Here is a 19,470-nt window from a genome sequence, read left to right on the forward strand (position 1 = left end):
GGGAAAGTGCCCAAGCATCGATGCTAAAAAAAAAAAAAAAAGTTACTCCGTGTATCATCACCTTTATAGTGATATTTTGAATTCGAAACTTTCAGTAAAAGCAGAATTATTATTGAGCCCCATCGTGACTGAGCTCTAAGCCCCGCCCATTTCCAGGCCGAACCGTTTGAACAAACCGATTCGCTCAAATGAATTGAATCACTAGAGGTCGCTGTAGCGACTCACATTTTACAGCAGTATTTCATTCCTCATTCCCTTCCCTCATTGACTCACGCTGATGCTCAATAATGGCGGACAGTGCGAGTGAGAGCGACACGGACGGAGCCACCCCTCAGTGCTCCTCATCCTCGTCCTCCTCCATCCTTATCTCTTCGTTCCGTCTAGAGGAGTTGACGAACCGCCTGGCTTCTTTACAGCAAGAGAATAAAGTGCTGAAGATCGAGCTCGAGACGTTTAAACTGAAGTGTAAAGCTCTGCAGGAGGAGAATAGAGACTTGCGCAAAGCCAGTGTCACCATAGTGAGTCATTCACAAATGTTTTTACAATTAATACTTATTTACCTGAATGCACATGAAAGCTAACACTAATAATAAGGAATTCAGTCATTTCATGTGTTATTAAACTTATTTACAGTAACGTTAGCTGTTACGGTACATTTACGGTTCACTGAAGCTAATGTGCTAATGATTAGCTTTTATCGTCTCAGATTTTCCATTGTCTTGTTAATTAAAAAAAATAATTTACTAAACAAACACCTTTTAGTCCACTTTTAGTGACTCTGTGGACGTTTTGGTTGTGTTCAGAAGAAACTGTCAGTGAAATATTAATCTTAGCATGAGCTAGCAGCACAATAATAAGTTAAATTGGGACAGTAATTAATGCCAGCCTCATTAGTATAACTCACATACTTAGTTTAGAATAGTATGTATATAAATAGTTCACAGAAAAAGTATAAAGTACACGATTCATGGAAACTTGGTATTATTTTTTAAGTGACAGTAACATACAGTAGCATGTGCCAGTGGGAGCACGATAGTTATAAAGTCCTATAATATATCAACACGATACACTATATTGTGGCTAGCTTTGGTTAGTTAGTTAGTTAAAAATGTAATTTGAAAATGAAATGTATCAGTTTATTAAACATTTAGACAAAATATTAAAATAAATTAAAAAAAGGTTTCATATGTGCTTTATGTTTTGTATTATGTCAGCCTTATATGGCTCATGTATTATGAAATATTTCTAACAATATAACATTTATTCTTATGTTTATAAAAAAAATATATGTATTGCAATGTATTAAACTTTGCAGCAAAAAGACAAATGTAATTGAGGGCAGAAGGCATGTAGTAGATTGTGTACAACAGGTTTTTCAGCAGTGTCAAATATTATACTGTAGGCTTTGTAGGGTTAAACAAATTTAGCATGTAGTTTATCAAGTAAGTTAATGCAAATAATCTCATATGGATGATGGATTGATTCATGTGCACATGGAATGATGATGATATACTGGTGCTACAGTACTGTAAAGCACAGTACAGTACAATCTGTCATCAGTTTGTTTTGGTTGCTAATTAATATTTGATGATCATCTGACAGCTGTTCTTGTGTGTTGTCAGCCTGTGTTTGTGTACAATCAAAATTGAGAAAGCCGCTTGTCTCTGGCTTGATAAGGTTTATTTCATCCCTATGTTATCTGCAGAGATCTTCATCATTATGCACTTCTTATTCTCTCAGGGTCTGCAGATGGCTTCTTAATAACACCTATGTGTAGAAATAACATCTAGACTTTCAGTTCCTTATATGTCATGGACACGGGTTTTAGAGTGCATTGCAAATTGGTCTCTACAAGCCAGATAAACTTGGCTTGTCTGTATAAATTATAACTAAACCACTGTCCTAAAATGCCTTTGATTTATCCTCCTTCATGATGTTTTCCTTGGCCCAGTTTTGCTGCCTCCAACATTTCTTTAAATTGTTGCAGCTGCATTTAGAAACAAACTTCATGCTTGTAGGGCTTTTGTTCTGCATTCATTAGTCAGAGAGGCCACTTTCTTATATGTTTGTAATAAGTCAAACTGATTCTGTATTGGTTGTGAAATATCTACAAGAAGTGTTTCTTTATGATTCACCCAGTTCCAGTATGATGTGTTAAGCAATTCTTCATAACATGCTTTTCTGGTAAAAGTTACTGAGCAAAAATGTGTATCCTTGTCTGCACAATGGCATGCACAAGGTACAACGAAATTTAGAGTGACAACTCTCAGAGAGCAAGAAACATCCCAAACATACAGTACTCTATTCATCCATTCATCCATCCATCCATATTGTTTCATTTAATACATTTACATTTGTTTAATTATAGTAATATGCTAATTTATTTTTTATGTGTGTATGTATGTTTGCATGTTTCTTGCTCTCTGAGAGTTGCCACTGTAAATTTCGTTGTACCTTGTACAATGACAATAAAGCATCTTTCTTACAGAAAAAATCGAAATGATCACCACAACATGTTAGGAATAGGCATAGTTAGGACTAGCTCAGCCAAAAATGAGAATTTACTGAAAATATACTCACTATACTCATCCGAGATGTAGATGAGTTTGTTTCTTCATCAGAACAGATTTGTAGAAATGTAGCATCACATTACTTGCTCACCAATGTATCCTCTGCAGTGAATGGGTGCCGTCAGAATGAGAGTCCAAACAGCTGATAAAAACACCACAATAATCCACAAGTAATCCACACAACTCCAGTCCATCAGTTAATGTCTTGTGAAGTGAAAAGCTGCATGGTTGTTAGAAGCAAATCCACCATTAATGTGTTTTAACTTTTAAACCATTGGCCAAAATAATTTAAGTCCTTAATCCATAATAACGGTTCATCCAGTGAAAAAGTCCATCTGTTGTCCCCTCACATCAAAATCACCTACATATTTGTTTAGAACTGTTTTTGCTTGTAAGCGGTGCTTGATTTGTGCATATTTCTTTTTTATTAATGGAGAAAAAATATTATGGATAGAGGATTCATATTTTAGATGGAAGCAACGGTTTGAAATTAAAAAATGCTACATTTCTCCAAATCTGTTTTGATGAAGGAACAAACTCATCTACATCGTTAATGGCCTACGGGTGAGAATATTTTTAGCAAATTTTCTTTCTGGGTGAACTATTCCTTAAACAAAAAGCGTTTTGTTTGTTTATTCAGTCAGCCCTACATTATCAACCATTTATTACCATTATATATGCATGCAAACTTGCAAAGTGAAGAAATCTGTTTGTTACTCAGAGGCAACAAATAAAAGGTTAATGAAACATAACTATTACCTGTTACTGATGTATTTTCAGCAGCTTTAGACTAACATTTTTGTGCTTTCTAAAATATTTTTTTAGCAAGCGAGAGCAGAACAAGAAGAAGAGTTCATCAGTAACACCCTGTTCAAGAAGATTCAGGCACTGCAGAAAGAGAAAGAAACTCTAGCAGTCAACTATGAGAAGGAAGAGGAGTTCCTCACCAATGAGCTCTCTCGAAAACTTATGCAAGTAAGTGCTCAGCTATTGTCCGGTATGTGAATAGGATTTGTTCTCTGCGGTCTAGGGATGGGCATTTTTCAAAAATATTGTATTTGAATATTTGGGCTTGTAAAAAAAAAAAAAGAATATTAGAATATTTGTTTATTTAAATTATTTTTAATGAGAAAGACCTTATTTTTTAATAATCAAGTTTAAGCTTATGATTAGACATTATACACAACAATGTCTACAACAATGATAAGTTATATCTCAAGGTTTTCTTTTTGTTGAAAACTGTAAACAAAAACAAAAAAATTAGCGTGTAAACAAATATATATATATATTTGATCAAAAGTAATTCCATTTAGTAATATACTTTTGATCAAAGTAATCCCAAACTTCCCGAGACAGTCAATGACATTCTGTGATCAAATAAATCAACTTGTTAACGCGCTCCACAGCGCCACCCAGTGCATTTAGTTATAACTGACTTTTAGTGTGCGTGCTTAGGATTTATCATATGGCGCTTTTCCACTGAATGGATCCGCTTCTCGGCTATCAATGAGAGGAACACCTGTACTTCCTCAACAGAACACGAAACAGCCATTATTTTGTTGTTTAAAAAAGGTGCGCTCGTTCGAATCTGTTGCCTTTCATTTAAAAAAAGTTGCGTTCGATCCTCGCTGGCTGTGCTAATTTAATCTAGCGTGTCTAGTGTCTCGTGTTCAATGACGCATGTAGTGACGATTCTCTCCGGCAAATCAGTGATCAGCAGGGTTTACAAGTCACATTTTGGTAACGGTACGGCTCGCTTGGAACCTCAGCCGAGGTAGTACTGAAAAAATTACCAGGTACTGTACACAGTTGAAAACCACCCAAAAGCGAGCCGTGCCGTTCCGTGCTGTACCATGCAGAGAAAAAGCACCAATAGATTCCCTGCATTTATGGCCAGCAAAGCAACACGTAGTACATTTTGAATAGTGTTTTTATTTTTTGAATAAAAATTACAGATCTAATATTCGACTATTTGTGCACAACCCCACTACGGTCTGCACTAAAGGATGGCCACTAACATAATTGACATTTGACGCTCGTACAAAGGAAAGGATAGGAAAGGACGTGGCATGTGGTCAAGTATTTTATTTTTTTCCAAATTTTTCATTTAAATTTTTCAGGATTCCATTTTTTTCCTTTTTTATTTTTCTGGACTCCTTTTTACTGGTTAAATTAAATTTTAGTAATCAAAAAGCATGTCTAATTAATTAAAATCATGAAAAATGAAAATTGGCTTGTGTTTTACTCCCCCTCGAATCATCCTTGGTGTATATGACTTTCTTCTTTCAGACGAATCCAGTCGGAGTTATATAAAAAATTGCCCTGGCTATTCCAAGCTCTATCATTGCAGTCAGCTGGTGTTGCAGTAGAACAGTCCACAAGTCCTCAAATAAAGCGCGCGCATTGATAATAAAACGTGCCTCACATGACTCCGGGGGGTGAATAAAGGCCTTCTGTAGTGAATCCATGCCTTTTTGTAAGAAAATATCCGTATTTCAAATGTAATTTTAATTTTTCTGGTTATCAAATGAAGACATAAAACAGTCATTTAATTTATCTTTTAATCAAATGAAAACAAACTTTATTTTTGGCAAACAAAGGGGGTTTACTGTTAAAATGAAAACATGGGAGAAATATTGTGTGATTATTCCTTAAAGAATAAGTTTCAATAATGTATTATTATTATTAGTAGTAGTAGTAGTAGCATTATTATGTACATTCTACTGCACAATAATATATTTCTAACACAATTTATTCCAGTTAAACCGAACTTTTATTTTGACGAGTTGATTTGAATACCTTTACGCTTCTGTGTGTATATGATATGACAATAGTTTTACTCAAATGAAATGTTAAAATCCTCAGGAAGTGACTCTCAGAGCAGTTCTGAAGATGTTCATGTATTTGTGTCCTAATTTAGTGAGACAGCAGATGCAGAAATCACAACTAGTGGTCAACCGATATATCGCCAAGGCCCATATATCGGCCGATATTTGGCATTTTTTAAATATCGGCATCGGCCGATAAGTTTTCCTGTTTGGCCGAAGCGTTCGAGGCGGGACTTTTATTTTGACGGCGCTGACAGCGGCAACGCCTGAGCACAGTGCTCACCTTCTCCCTCTTGTTCGCCGTCGTCGTTAACAGTTCTGTCTAATACGAATAGAAGTCTGTCTAATAATCAGATAGAACGGTTAAACAAAGGAATTAAAATGTATACAAAAAGTATTATAACGATTGCTTTTATATTATTAGTAAAATATTTATTTATTTGTGAAAAATACTTTGTCATCTAAAGTATAAGTATGTTTATTTAACACATTTACTTTTTAATCCATTTTCAAATTATTTCAAATTTCTTAAACATTAATTAAAATAAATAAATAAAATTATATCGGCCATCGGGCACCCTGCTTTCCAAGATATCGGCATCGGCATCGGCCATCAAAAAAACAATATCGGTCGACCACTAATCACAACGAGCGTCACGTGTGTTTCAGTATGTGTAGTAAACGAAACCGCACTTATGCTCCATTCATTCACACAGAGACACACAGAACATTTAGGGATCATATTTTTGCGGCTTAATATTTACAGATACTAGTCTATTTTCATGACTCGATTCCGTCCGTGTTTTCCGCATTGCGGAAATCATAGGGCCCTACATATTGCATAGCAAATGTAGAGCACATGTTGAAGTAAAAGAAGATGGTTTCCACCATTGTGTTCAAAGTTCTAGTGATAAGTGGAGGGGGAGTACAGGAGATGTTGTTCAAGGTCTGCTCTGTAATTGGCCTTGACCAAGCCTTCTGGGATTATTTAAACATACACACACACAACCTTGTCAAGAGTGATAGATCGAGCTCACCTACCAAGGACAAAGCTTCCATGAAAAACCCTTCCCAGTTCCACCACACTCTTGAGGTTTATCTGACTTTGAGGCAGTGATTCATGCACTTTAAGGGAACTGCTTTAGCAATGCCGTCTTTAAGGAACTTCTTACAGCTTAAAGGGTCCGGGGAATTCTGCTTGTCCTCAATTTCTTGTGGAACATGAGAGAAAGAGCCAGAGATGGAGCGGGTAAGAGAGAGCTGCAGAGAAGCATATGGTCACCTGTGGTTGTACGCATTTCATCACAGATGGGAAAATGTTGAGTCATGGGTTGCAGTTTGTTGTAAATGCAGCTGTAAGCACTCAACAAATTCCAGCTATAGCTGGAAATCGGAAAGCGGTTTCATTTAAAAAAAAAAAAAAAAAGAAAGAAAGAAAAAAAAATATTGGAACCAAATGATTTTCATGATATCTTCAGAGTCACATGACTTCTCAGAAATCATTCTGATATGCAATGTTCCCTCAAATTTTTTTTTCTTGCTGAGCAACACTTTTCTCTTTTGGGCGGACATTTCGACCACCTGAGCAAAAACTTTATACTAGACCTGTACAGCACGTACACAAAAAAAATGTGCGTAATTTTTTACTTTAATGTGCTATTTGTATTTAATTTGACCCGTGATTAAAAGATGTACCTTTTAGGTTACCTGAGAAAACTTTTTTTTTTTTTTTACAGTATAATACACTGCCATTCAAAAGTTTGGGATCAATAATGTTTATTAAATAAGTTTCTTATGCTCATCAAGGCTGTATCTATTTGATAAAAATACTAAATATTATTTCACAAAATAATATTTTGAAATATTATTGCAATTTAAAGTAAAAGTTTTCTATTTTAATATACTTTAAAATATAATTTATTCCTATTTTTTTTAGGATTCTTTGATAAATAAAAAGTTAAAAAGAACAGTGTTTATTCAAAATAGAAATTTTGTGTTACAATATACACTACTATTCAAAAGTTTGTGGTCAGTAATTTTTTCTTTTTTTTAAGAAATTAATAATTTAATTCAGCAAGAATGTGTTAAATGGATAAAAAGTGATAAGTAAAGACTTATTTTTAGAAAAGATTTCTATTTTGAATAAATGCTGTTCTTTTTAACGTTTTATTAATCAAAGAAAAAAGTAACAGGTTCCAAAAAAAATATTAAGCAGCACAACAGTTTCACTATATTTCACAATATCACTGTTTTTTTTTCTCTCTATTTTTGAAATAATTACAGCCTTGATGAGGAAGAGACTCCATTTAAAAAACAAGGTCAATTATTGTTAGGTTCATAATATAGAACTAACATAATATAATAATGTTCGATCAAATAAATACATCCTTGATGAGCATAAGAGACTCAATTATTTATTAGGTTTATAATATAGGCCTAACATAATATAATATGTACAGTTTGCACAATACACCTGTGTGTGACTGTAAATGTCTCTTAGTTTTGTTACCGTTCTGTGTCCATCGTCCGCTATTTCCAGCACTTAATCAAGCCACTCTTCTTTAATACATGATGATGTTTTATTTCACATGTCATTGCGTTTGCTCTCGATTTGAGCTATCTCGTCCGCAACCATTAAAATATTTTGTTTCTACAGCGACTCATTTGGCGCACATCGTTCTCTTTCTATGAAACCTGTAAACCGCATTCACCGGTTCTAACTCTATAGCGATATCAACTCTATAGCGGTTTACCCGAACATTGCAATTCATTAGCTTTCGCAAATGGCTTTCCCAACTCATTTATGCGTGTGCGCCGCACATAATTTCTTCTGTGCGGCCGCGGTGGAAGAAGTGCGCAGCTTAGAGGGACATTGGCGATATGCTGATTTGGAGCTCAAGAAACATTTGTTATTATTATCAATGTTGAAAAGAGTTGATAATACACTATATGGAGAAAATACTAGGGCTGTGTCTAAAAATCGTTTCCTATACCCTTAAATAGGGCACTATTGGAAGGGACAGCCAATTGTAGTGGTGTCCGAAACCATAGTGGCCATTGTCGAGTGCACTCATTCAATCCCATAATGCAATGCAATAACGAGTGTACAACTGATGTACACTCAGCAGCTGGAAAATACCCAAAATGCACTGTGTGGGTTGTGCCGAATGTATTCCCGCTACTCGCCAGAAGATGGCACCTGCAGCTGAATCATCCATCCATCCATTTTCCAAACCGCTGGTCAAATGTGTGTTCCCATGACAGAGTTCAAGATAAATCTTTTCATTACTACTGGAGCTGCCAGTTTGCCAAGTTTCACAATGATTATAAAACAGCAAGCACAAACTATGCAAAAGCGGCAGCTCTTCTGGCGGGATTTCTTCAAATATATGGCTTGAGCAGCTTCAGTCTGGCACACATTAATTTCATAGTTGTATCACTTTAAAATCCATTTTCTCCGTTTTTCTTGCTCAGTTACAGCATGAGAAGGCTGAACTGGAGCAGCACTTGGAACAGGAGCAGGAGTTTCAAGTCAACAAACTGATGAAGAAGATCAGAAAGCTGGAGAACGACACAATCTCCAAACAGCTCACCTTAGAACAGGTAACTCCTTCAAATTTTGCTTCTTGAATGCTAAAAGATTCTTTTCAGTTCTTCGCAGATATTTGAACTCTTTTGTGTTCTTTTAGCTTAGTCGTGAAAAGATCGACTTGGAAAACACTTTAGAGCAAGAACAAGAAGCTCTTGTGAATCGGCTATGGAAACGCATGGACAAACTGGAAGCAGAAAAAAGGCCAGTTCAGTTCTGTTGTCAGTAGCTGCTGGTTTGGGTAACACTGCCACAGCTCACCTCATAAATGTAAACACTACCTTGTAACTGAGAAAGTACTGATGCCAACAAAACTTTTGAATATTTAAAGTGCCCTACATGCATTTGCTGAACACTTGTTTGTGTTTTATAGGTCAGTTATATCTGTACATTTTCCTGACTTTTAAGCGTTAGATTAAATGAAAGAGATTTACAGATCTGTTTTGTTTTAACCCTGCAGGATTCTTCAGGAGAAGCTTGACCAGCCCGTCTCTGCTCCGCCGTCCCCGAGAGACATCTCCATGGAGATTGACTCACCTGAGAATATGATGCGACACATCCGATTCCTTAAGAGTGAGGTGGAGCGGCTGAAGAAGAACCTCCGCACTGCAGATCTACAGCGTAAGTACCAGACGCCATTCGATTTCCTCTTGGTCCTTTGACAATATAAAATGAAAACTGGCCCTATTCTGCAAAGAAATTGTTTGTCTTTGAAATTTTTATCAAAATGTAATAACTTGGGCTGCCCCAGAAACAACTTTCCTTTTCATCTGATATCACCCATGATGCATTGCAATTTGAGCATAGACTACAATTCAAAGGTTTGGGGTCAGAAAGAGTTTTTTTTTTTAAATTTGTTTTATTGTATAACATTTTATGGCCACTAGATGGCACAACGTACATTAACAGGAAGAACCCCTGATGCGGGCTTGTGCTCTCATGGCTTTTTGTGACACCATATGGTGTATTTTTATAGTTCATATAATCTTAGTCTTCTACTCAACAGTCCTGGCACCATTACAACACCAAAGTGGTGTTTCATTGAATCAGTGTTTTTTAGCATGGACTTGTAAAGAGCTGAAGGTGTCACAAGTTATGTTTATGTTATCACAAGACATTTTCAGCAAAACCTCATCGGTATCAACAATCCTTGGAGACATTTAAATGTACCTGTACATGGTTAATAAATGGTTTATTGTAGTTAACTAAAACTAAAACCATAAACATTTTCGTTACTTTCGTTAAAAAAGCTTTTTATATTTGAGCTAGCTGTCAAGGCAGCATTTATCATTTTCATTTAGTTTAACTTGATGTATTAAAATAACTAAAACTGAAATAAAAATGTATAAAAACTATATAGACATATTTTTAAAAGAAAAACAAAAATCAAACTAATAAAAATGACAAAAGCACAACAAAATTACCAAAACATAAATTAAAACAAAAATGAAAAATATAAGAATAAAATATAATTTGGTAACACTTTACAAGAATGTTCCATTAGTTAATGTTAGTTAATGTGTTAACATGAACAAACAATGAACAATACATTTATTACAGTATTTATTAATCTTTGTTAATGAAAATACAGTCGTTCGTTGTTAGTGAAGTGAAAGTGAAGTGATGTGTGGCCAAGTATGGTGACCCATACTCTGAGTTTGTGCTCTGCATTTAACCCATCCTAGTGCACACACACACACACACTGTGAACACACACCCGGAGCAGTGGGCAGCCATATTGCTGCGGCGCCCGGGGAGCAGTTGGGATTTCGGTTCCTTGCTCAGGGGTCTCACTTCAGTCTTGGTATTGAAGGTGGAAGAGAGCGCTGGTTATTCACTCCCCCCACCAACAATTCCTTCCGGATCTGAGACTCAGCAACCTTCGGGTTACAAGTCGTCTCTCTAACCATTAGGCCATGGTGCATTCACAGTGCATTCACTAATGTTACCAAATACAACTTTCGATTTTAATAATGCATTAGTAAATGTTGAAATTAACATTATAAGATTAATAAATGCTGTAGAAGTATTGTTAATTCTTAGTTCATGTTAACTAAAGCAGTTAACTAACATTAACTAATTAACCTTATTTGTAAAGTGTTACCACTAATTTAGAATATTAATAAAAAACTATAATAGTTTTTCGATGACACTAAAATATTGCTGGTAAGATTGTTGTAAAATAAGAACATATGCTCTGAGGCAGCAAGTGATAGTTCCATCAACAGGTCCAAAACTTTCTCACACGGTCACATGCTTTTTGTCATGTTGACCTCATTTGGTCATCTCATGGTTGTGCACGTGAACAAATGCACTGTTCCCATATGACTTTACCATAAAGATAAGCTCTGCTCATTGCAGTGTGTGTATTTATAGATACAGAGAAGAGGGCTCAGTACATAGAAGAAGAGCGCCACATGCGGGAGGAGAACATCCGCCTGCAGAGGAAGCTTCAGAGGGAGGTGGAGCGCAGGGAGGCCCTGTGCCGGCAGCTCTCTGAGAGCGAGTCCAGCTTGGAGATGGATGATGAGAGGTATCCGCAGCCCAAACATCACATGTAACACTAGGGCTCTGCAATATGTATTGTCTATGACAGTGGTTCTCAGCCATGTTCCTGTAGCCCCCCCAAAACACCACACATTTTGCATGTCACCTAATCAGACACACCTGATTTAACTTATCAGTAGAGACTCCAAGATCTGAAATGGGTGGGTCAGACAAAAGAGACATGCAAAATGTGCAGTTTTGTGGGGGCTTTAGGAATGTGGTTGAGAACCACTGGTCTCTGATAGTACCATAATTGCTGTTTTAATGATGTGGAAACTTGCATTGAGTATGCCCCTCTCTTTCAAAAAAAGATACAAATGCATGCTTTCACGGTATGATGTTGCTTAGTTGAATGTATTTTGAATGATCACAAAATTCAATATATGGGGATACAAATGCCCCTGCACATGTTTTTGACTTGTATTTCTATATTACGAATAACACACAAGCAAGTGTGCTGTTTTTATTGAATATCTGAATGATTGCAAATATGACTGATTTTATACAACAGTTCAATAAACATAAATTCAATATTGTGAGTAGGGCTGGGTATCGATTCAGATGTTCCCATTCGATTCGATTTCGATTTTCAAGCTCTCAATTCGATTCGATTTCGATTTTCTATTCGATATTTGATTTCGATTCGATTTTTGATTTCAATTCTCGATTCGATTTGACTATATGAATGAATATAGATTTAATACAAATCCTATATTTATAAAAAATGAACAGTGAACATAAGATTACAAATGGTTAATTAATAGGAAATTAAGAGCCACAAACCTGTATATTAAACACTTTTTATTTTAGGTACACTTGGGTACAATAAAACAAAACCCAACTTTTAAAAAACGATATATCGAAAAATCGATTTTTTTGCCCAGCCCTAATTGTGAGTTACATTTTAGACTTAATTGTCTGTTTTTGCTCTATTTGGGCAACAAAAATAGATTTAAACAAAGCCACAATGGAACCTTTGTAAATCTCCAAGCAACATTTGTTGATTCGTTGAATCAGCATTTAAAAAAAAATTAAATTAATGATTTAATGATCCAGTCATAAAACAGTTATTTGCTTGGTTCCTGAACAAATCAGGCATTTAAAGGGGTCATATGATGCGATTTCAAGTTTTCCTTTCTCTTTGGAGTGTTACAAGCTGATTGTGCCCATATTGTCAAAACTGTCTATTTTTCATGATAACTGAGGTCTAGGTGCTATGTAACTACCATATAAGTTTCAAAACAGTCAATCCACAGTCAAATGCACACAGCCTGCATAAAATAGCTGTGATTTTTCATGAACCATTGTGACTTCCGTAAAAAGGTGATGTCAGAACTACTCAGTCACCACCTTCAGTCACCACCCCGAGCACTGCCCACAGTCCCACTCTCCTTTTGCCAAACCCCCAGACAACATTGCGTCCATGCCATTGCTGAGCAACACGGAAACATGTCAAGAAAACGCTGTTCAGTCTGGATGTCAGGAAACTACATCATTGCACAGTAGGACTGTGATGGTCGCCGTGACAACCGTGTCAACCGTAGTGCACGTGAAGTCACACACTCTATAACAAGAATAATACAAAGTTTTGTATACAAGTGTAATAATAGTAACAGTTGCAAATTGTTTTATTTAGACTATTAGTCTATACTAATTCACAAATTACCTCAAACGCCATACACGGCGTTTGATCTTTTAGATTGGCAGGTTTGAGCGCAGGAAAATAGAGTACAGAATACAGAAACCAAATACTACATCGCCAATCTGGAATCATTTCCATTCATGTCACCCATCCGCATTTGTACAAGTGTCTTCAAGTTCACGTGATCGCAAACGCTCGGCTGGTCAGGTTTGTATTTACTGTATTCGGTGTTTGAAAATAAAACCCCATGAATTACCATTCTGAAACATCCTGTTGTAAGCGCGTTTGAGGAGGTGGTAGGTTGTCAACTGTTGTCGCCGATTCGGGGTCTGATACATGACCCTAGTTACCTGTGGTTGGCCTGGCCGTGCGTCACTCAGAAAACAACAGGCCAATCAGAAGAGAGGCTCATGAATATTAATTAGACAGGCCAAATTCGACCTGTTCTTTGCAGAGCTCCTGAGAGAGAAGCTGTAAAAATATATTGAGATGGTTTTTGGTACTTATACCGCAAATATATATTCTTAAGGACATCAAGACTTAAAATAAAACTCCAGAAAGGTGTAAAATATGTGACCTTTAAATAAATCTGCTGAATCAATGACTCACTCGCTTAGACAATTTTAGTTTCATATTTAAATTATCAGTATTCAAATTATTATTTTTAAAACAGTAATCTAGTATTTATGCAGTTATAATTGCACTGTAAATACCGCTAAATGCTGCTTTACATGCAGCTTCTGTGTAACTACTGTGTTGCAAAAACTATTAAATTGTCTTATTCAGATTTAGTTTATTGATTAAATGTAATAATTTGACAATAGATGCATACATTAGAAAAAAGAATGTCCTTAAAAATGCCCTGGAAATCGTTTGGCAAATGTAGCTCTGTAATGAAATTCATTTCTGTCACTGCTATGAACTGAAAAAATCAGTAGAATATTAAAAGCTTTGGGAGGCAGCTGCCCACAACAGGCCTAACCAGTCAATGTACCAACACAAATACACACTAACAAAATATTGTATAATTACCGTTAGAAAATCCAAGAACATATCACTTATGTATCACCCACTGCTTCATTTCACTATTGTTATGCAGGTACTTCAATGAGATGTCTGCTCAAGGCCTACGTGCCCGTACCGTATCCAGCCCCATTCCCTACAGCCCTTCCCCGTCCTCCAGCAGGCCCATCTCACCAGGTACACCATGTTTACTTGAAAAAGTATTTTATGCATCTTTCCTAATGAACTTGATCATTTTAGTTTGCTATTGAAAATGGGTCACAGTTTCTATTGTGGTATTTTGCAATAATGAAAACGATGCATCTGTTTTCCTGTTGTGTACTCAAACATCATGAAAGAACAAAAGTAATAATGTAAAGTAACAAACAATTTTTCAATTCTTCATAAAGTGATTCAGAGTTGGTAAACCTAAGTTGACTAAGTCAGATTCAGTCCACACCTGTCTTCAGGAGCAGGTCTGGCCAACATTCCTTGACAGAACCAAACATTCGGATAAATGAAATCACTCAACATAATAAATCCACAAGCACATAGATCTTTAGAAGATTTCTTTAGAAGTGCACTGCCCGTCTAGGCAGGTTTTTTGGTGTTATGGGTGTTCTGATGACGAAACATTTGGCTTAACAATAGGCAGCTACAACAAAATCCATACAATGTATCCTTTAATAAAAAATGTCCATCTAAGATAGCAGAAATATTTTAAGGGAAATTACTATAAATATTTTATTAAAGGATTTGTTCACTCCAAAATGGAAGTTCAGTCATCATTTACTCCTGTCATTCTAAACCTGTGGAACGTCTGTGAGACACGAAAGTGAATTTTAGAATCGAGCCCTGGCTGCACTTTTCAACATAATGAAAGTGAATGAGGACTGGATCTGTCAAGCTCCAAAGTTACAAAAATCATAAAAGTGCTTAATATGTTGTTTTACTATATTACTAGTCTACTGAAGTCGTTTGATAAATGTTTGTCAATTCTTCCTACAAGGCTGTGTTGTTATTCATATACTGTGTGTGTGTGTGTGTATATATATATATATATATATATATATATATATATACACACACAGTATCTCACAGTGAGTACACCCCTCACATTTTTGTAAATATTTTATATCTTTTCATGTGACAACATTGAAGTAGTGTTACAAGGTCTCAGGTGTGAATTGAGGGAGCAGGTGTGTTAAATTTGGTGTTATCGCTCTCACTCTCTCATACTGGTCACTGGAAGTTCAACATGGCACCTCATGACAAAGAATTCTCTGAGGATCTGAAAAGAATTGTTGCGCTACATAAAGATGGTGTAGGCTATAAGAAGATTGCCAAGACCCTGATCATATTCATTCGATATCTATGTACTGAGTGATGGCCAATTTGACAATGAATGTTCTTTTAGATCAGATATTTTCAATGGATTAATCAAAATTGCAAAACTGGTCTCAATTATTTATTCACTAATGTTAATATTTAGTTAACTCACTGACTCGACACAAAGGAGATTAATGACTTGAATTTCTATTCTCACAAAACTCCTTATTTATTGCATGGAAAATGGCACCCAGTAGATTATTACTGTATAGTAATGCATCTTAAAGGGTTAGTTCACCCAAAAATGAAAATTAGGCTGCGTTTTACTCACCCCCGAGGCATCCTTGGTGTATATGACTTTCTTCTTTCAGACGAATCCAGTCGGAGTTATATTAAAAATTGTCTTTGATCTTTCAAGCTGTTTAATGCCACTCAGTGGGTGTTGCATTGCTTCAGTCCAAAAGAACTTAAGTAAAAAGTTCACCCATCCATAAAAATGTCTCACACGGCTCCGGGGGATGAACAAAGGCCTTCTGTAGCGCAACGCTGACCTCATACGTCATGCTCCCGGAACTGCTTCTGTTTTGCTAAAGCCTTGCTAACTTTCTGTTCATGGTCTGTTCTGCAGGGTTGTCATATGCGAGTCACACAGTGGGCTTCACCCCGCCAACTACACTGACCAGAGCAGGCATGTCCTACTACAACACACCCGGCCTACATGTCCACGTAGGAGCCTCGCACAGCATTGCAGTGAGTTCCTTCTGAGCTGCACCATCATTGCTGTCTGATTTTTCCCTTTCTCTCGCTCTCTCAAGCCTATCTACCTAGTGTGTGTGTGTGTGTACTATACTTGTGCAAGTCTGGTTTATCTAAAGTGGCTGTATGTATACACAAGCGTTCACATCAAAACTAACATCACGTCAAACTAAGAAAAAAAAATTGGTGCAGTTAAATGTTTTAATTTGAACGAACAACTGTTAATGCATCTGTTAAGACAGTCACGGATATATGCATGCTGTCAATGTGACTGTTTTTTTTTAGTAGAGTTGTTCTAATCGCTTTTCACTTTTGCACTACATAGAAAACTCACCAACAAATAAGATTTGGGATTTTGGTCACATGCCCCGAACCACAGCTGTTACATAAAACTACACTTTGGTGGCTCATGAACAGAGTATTTTGCTAAGTGACAGTCATTATCAGTGGAAGAATCTAGAAATTGCTTCCTGTTGTTTGTTAAACATCATAGCGAATACAACATTTTCAGTGTTTGTTTGAAAACATGTAAATACTGTTTGACTGACTGCCTTCTTCGTGACTGCTGCTTTGTGTACTGGAGTAACAGCATTATTTCTGCTTTTCTATAAGTTAGGCATGTGGTCAGCTAGAAACAAAAAAGCAGGAAAATCTGACCACGCCTCCAAGCCACACACCCCCGCACTTATTATTTAAAATTTTTTTATCAGATTAAAAGATATATTGTAATAATACATACTATTGTCCTGTAAAAATAAAAAGCAGCATTTAATAATCATTATAATAATATAATGTAATATAATATCAGTATTAATAAAATTGTTATTATTTAAGTACCTGCCAAAAGTTAGGAAACATTACAATTATTAATGATTTTGAAATGCATCTCTTCTGCTCATTTATTTGATCAAAAATAAAGTAAAAACAGCAATATTGTGAAATATTACAAATTGTGCTGCTTCATATTTTGTGTGGAAATGGTGATACATTTTATTTTTTATTTTATTAAAGTTCAATGAACAGCATTTATTTGCATTTATCAAATATATTTATTTAATTTATTAAAGCATTTATTAAATAAAAATCTTGAAACATTTTAAATGTCTTCACTCTTCACTCACTTTTCATCACTTTAATGTATGATGAATAAAATTATTAATTTCTCTCTTTTTTTTAAATCACAAATGTTTGATACTATTGTGATTAATTGGTATTATGGTCTCCACATAAATGTTAAGCAGCAAAAACGGTTCTTAACATTGATAATGATATATAGTAAATGTTTCTTGAGCAGAAAATCAGCATGATTTCTGAAGGATCATGAGAGTTAACTTACTTAGTTAACTGCTTAAAGGGTTAGTTCACCAAAAAATGAAAATTCTGTCATTAATTACCCTCGTGTCGTTCTAAACCCGTAAGACCTCCGTTCATCTTCGGAACACAAATTACAATATTTTTGATGAGTTCTGAGATCTCTCTGACCCTCCCATAGACAGCAATGTAATTACCATGATCAAGGTCCAGAAACGTAGCAAGGAGATCGGTAAAATAATCCATGTGACATCAGGGGTTCAACCGTAATTTCACAAAGCTATGAGAATACTTTTTGTACGCAAAGAAAACAAAAATAACGACTTTATTCAACAATTCGTCTCCTGAGCGTCACCCTGGTGCCATTTTGGAGAGTATCCACTGAACGTAAACAGCGTATGCTATTCTGTGTCAGCTGCGTCACGCGGATACATTTTCTACATTGTTTGCGCTTTGATTTGAACAAAAACAACGTATCCACGTGACACAGCCAGGGCTGGGAAGGTTACTTTTAGTGAAATGTATTTCACTACAGATTACAAAATACATGCTTTAAAAAGTCATCAGTAATGTATTTCGTTAGATTACTCTGGTTTAGTAACTTAATCTAAATATCTTAGAATACTTTTAAATACTTAAGCTATACACAAAGGAACATATTAATGTTTAGTTTTTTATGTTTCTAAATAAAAGTGAAATCTACCAGTCATAAGATTTGTGTTTTCCTTGCATTTTATTTTTAACAACATCAGTTTTCCACAGCATTTTTATGAACATAAAAAAAACGTTGTGTCATTGAGAAGCGATCGGCACAAAAGAATCGCTGAGTAATTGACAGGGCTCGTTTCCCAAAGCAACTACGGTCGCAAGTAATGTCGTTATAGTTCAATGTAATTTAACAAACACAGTTCGCTAACGATGCTTTTGGGAAACACACCCCAGATCGATCCAGTGTAATGTGAACCATTCACACTGGTTTCGTTAAACAAAATAAATTATTCATTTAAAAGACTGAATTAAAAGAATCATCTGTTCACGAATCGGATCATGAACTTGCATTACCGCGCCAACGATAATCTATTCTTGAACATTTCGAATGAATAAAGACTTCAAGTTCATCTGTAAAGCACACAAAGCTATCGTTTGACTTTATAAACTTTTATTTCATGCATGATTCATATGGATCTGTTAACTGAATGCAAAGTGTGAATTCTAGGAGAATTTGTTGTCATTTTTCAATTAAATTCTTAGAAATATTAAATGGAAATATAGCTGCAAGCAGCGATGACGGGCCCAAGCCATCAGTGCAACCGCCACCCCGGTGGCATCAAGAAAACGGTGCACAGTGGGCACATTCAGTTACAGTAACCCTCTGGCAGTCTGATTTGAAGGGTTACAGCAATTAAAGGGTTAATCAAAACCATCAAGACTGTGAAACATACATACACAGAACAATATATAAAACTTTAGTAACACTTTACAATAAGGTTTCAGGTATTAACCATATTAATTAACATGAACAATAATTATATAGCATGTATTAATGTCACTATTTATACCTTGTAAAGCATTTACAAAGGAGATTTAAAAGCTCATTAATCTTCTAAACAGAAAAGTTAAACAAACACAACACAGAGGGATACAGAACACAAAAATATTTTTCCAAATTGAAAAAATGAAACCGTACAACTGTTCACTTGATAAAAAATGAAAAATAAACCCCTGCAATTTCATAGAAAAAAATGCAAGTGTACAGTTGTACAGTTTCGTTTTTTTTTTTTTTCATCAGGAAATAAATTTTTGAGTTCTGTATCCCTCTGTGTTGTTTTTTTTTTTTTTTTCTGTTAGGAAGATAACTGAGCCTTTAAATCTCCTTTGTAATAGATATGCTTAGAA

General features: G+C 35.6%; 1 protein-coding gene across 1 annotated transcript in view; it reads left to right on the forward strand.

Moving 5' to 3' along the window:
* Positions 1 to 264: 264 nt before the first annotated feature.
* Positions 265 to 19,470, forward strand: part of ccdc6b (coiled-coil domain containing 6b) — a 23,809-nt gene continuing 4,603 nt past the window's right edge. The window contains exons 1-8 of the mRNA XM_016536827.1: positions 265 to 518; positions 3,396 to 3,545; positions 8,873 to 9,001; positions 9,088 to 9,191; positions 9,448 to 9,608; positions 11,364 to 11,520; positions 14,276 to 14,376; positions 16,136 to 16,257. Of these exons, the coding sequence (XP_016392313.1) occupies positions 288 to 518; positions 3,396 to 3,545; positions 8,873 to 9,001; positions 9,088 to 9,191; positions 9,448 to 9,608; positions 11,364 to 11,520; positions 14,276 to 14,376; positions 16,136 to 16,257 (1,155 nt within the window). The 5' untranslated portion in view covers positions 265 to 287. The remainder of the gene's footprint in view (positions 519 to 3,395; positions 3,546 to 8,872; positions 9,002 to 9,087; positions 9,192 to 9,447; positions 9,609 to 11,363; positions 11,521 to 14,275; positions 14,377 to 16,135; positions 16,258 to 19,470) is intronic.

The sequence above is a fragment of the Sinocyclocheilus rhinocerous genome, unplaced genomic scaffold, assembly GCF_001515625.1.
Source record: "Sinocyclocheilus rhinocerous isolate Xijiao unplaced genomic scaffold, SAMN03320098_v1.1 scaffold2020, whole genome shotgun sequence".
NCBI classification, from domain to species: Eukaryota; Metazoa; Chordata; class Actinopteri; order Cypriniformes; family Cyprinidae; genus Sinocyclocheilus; species Sinocyclocheilus rhinocerous.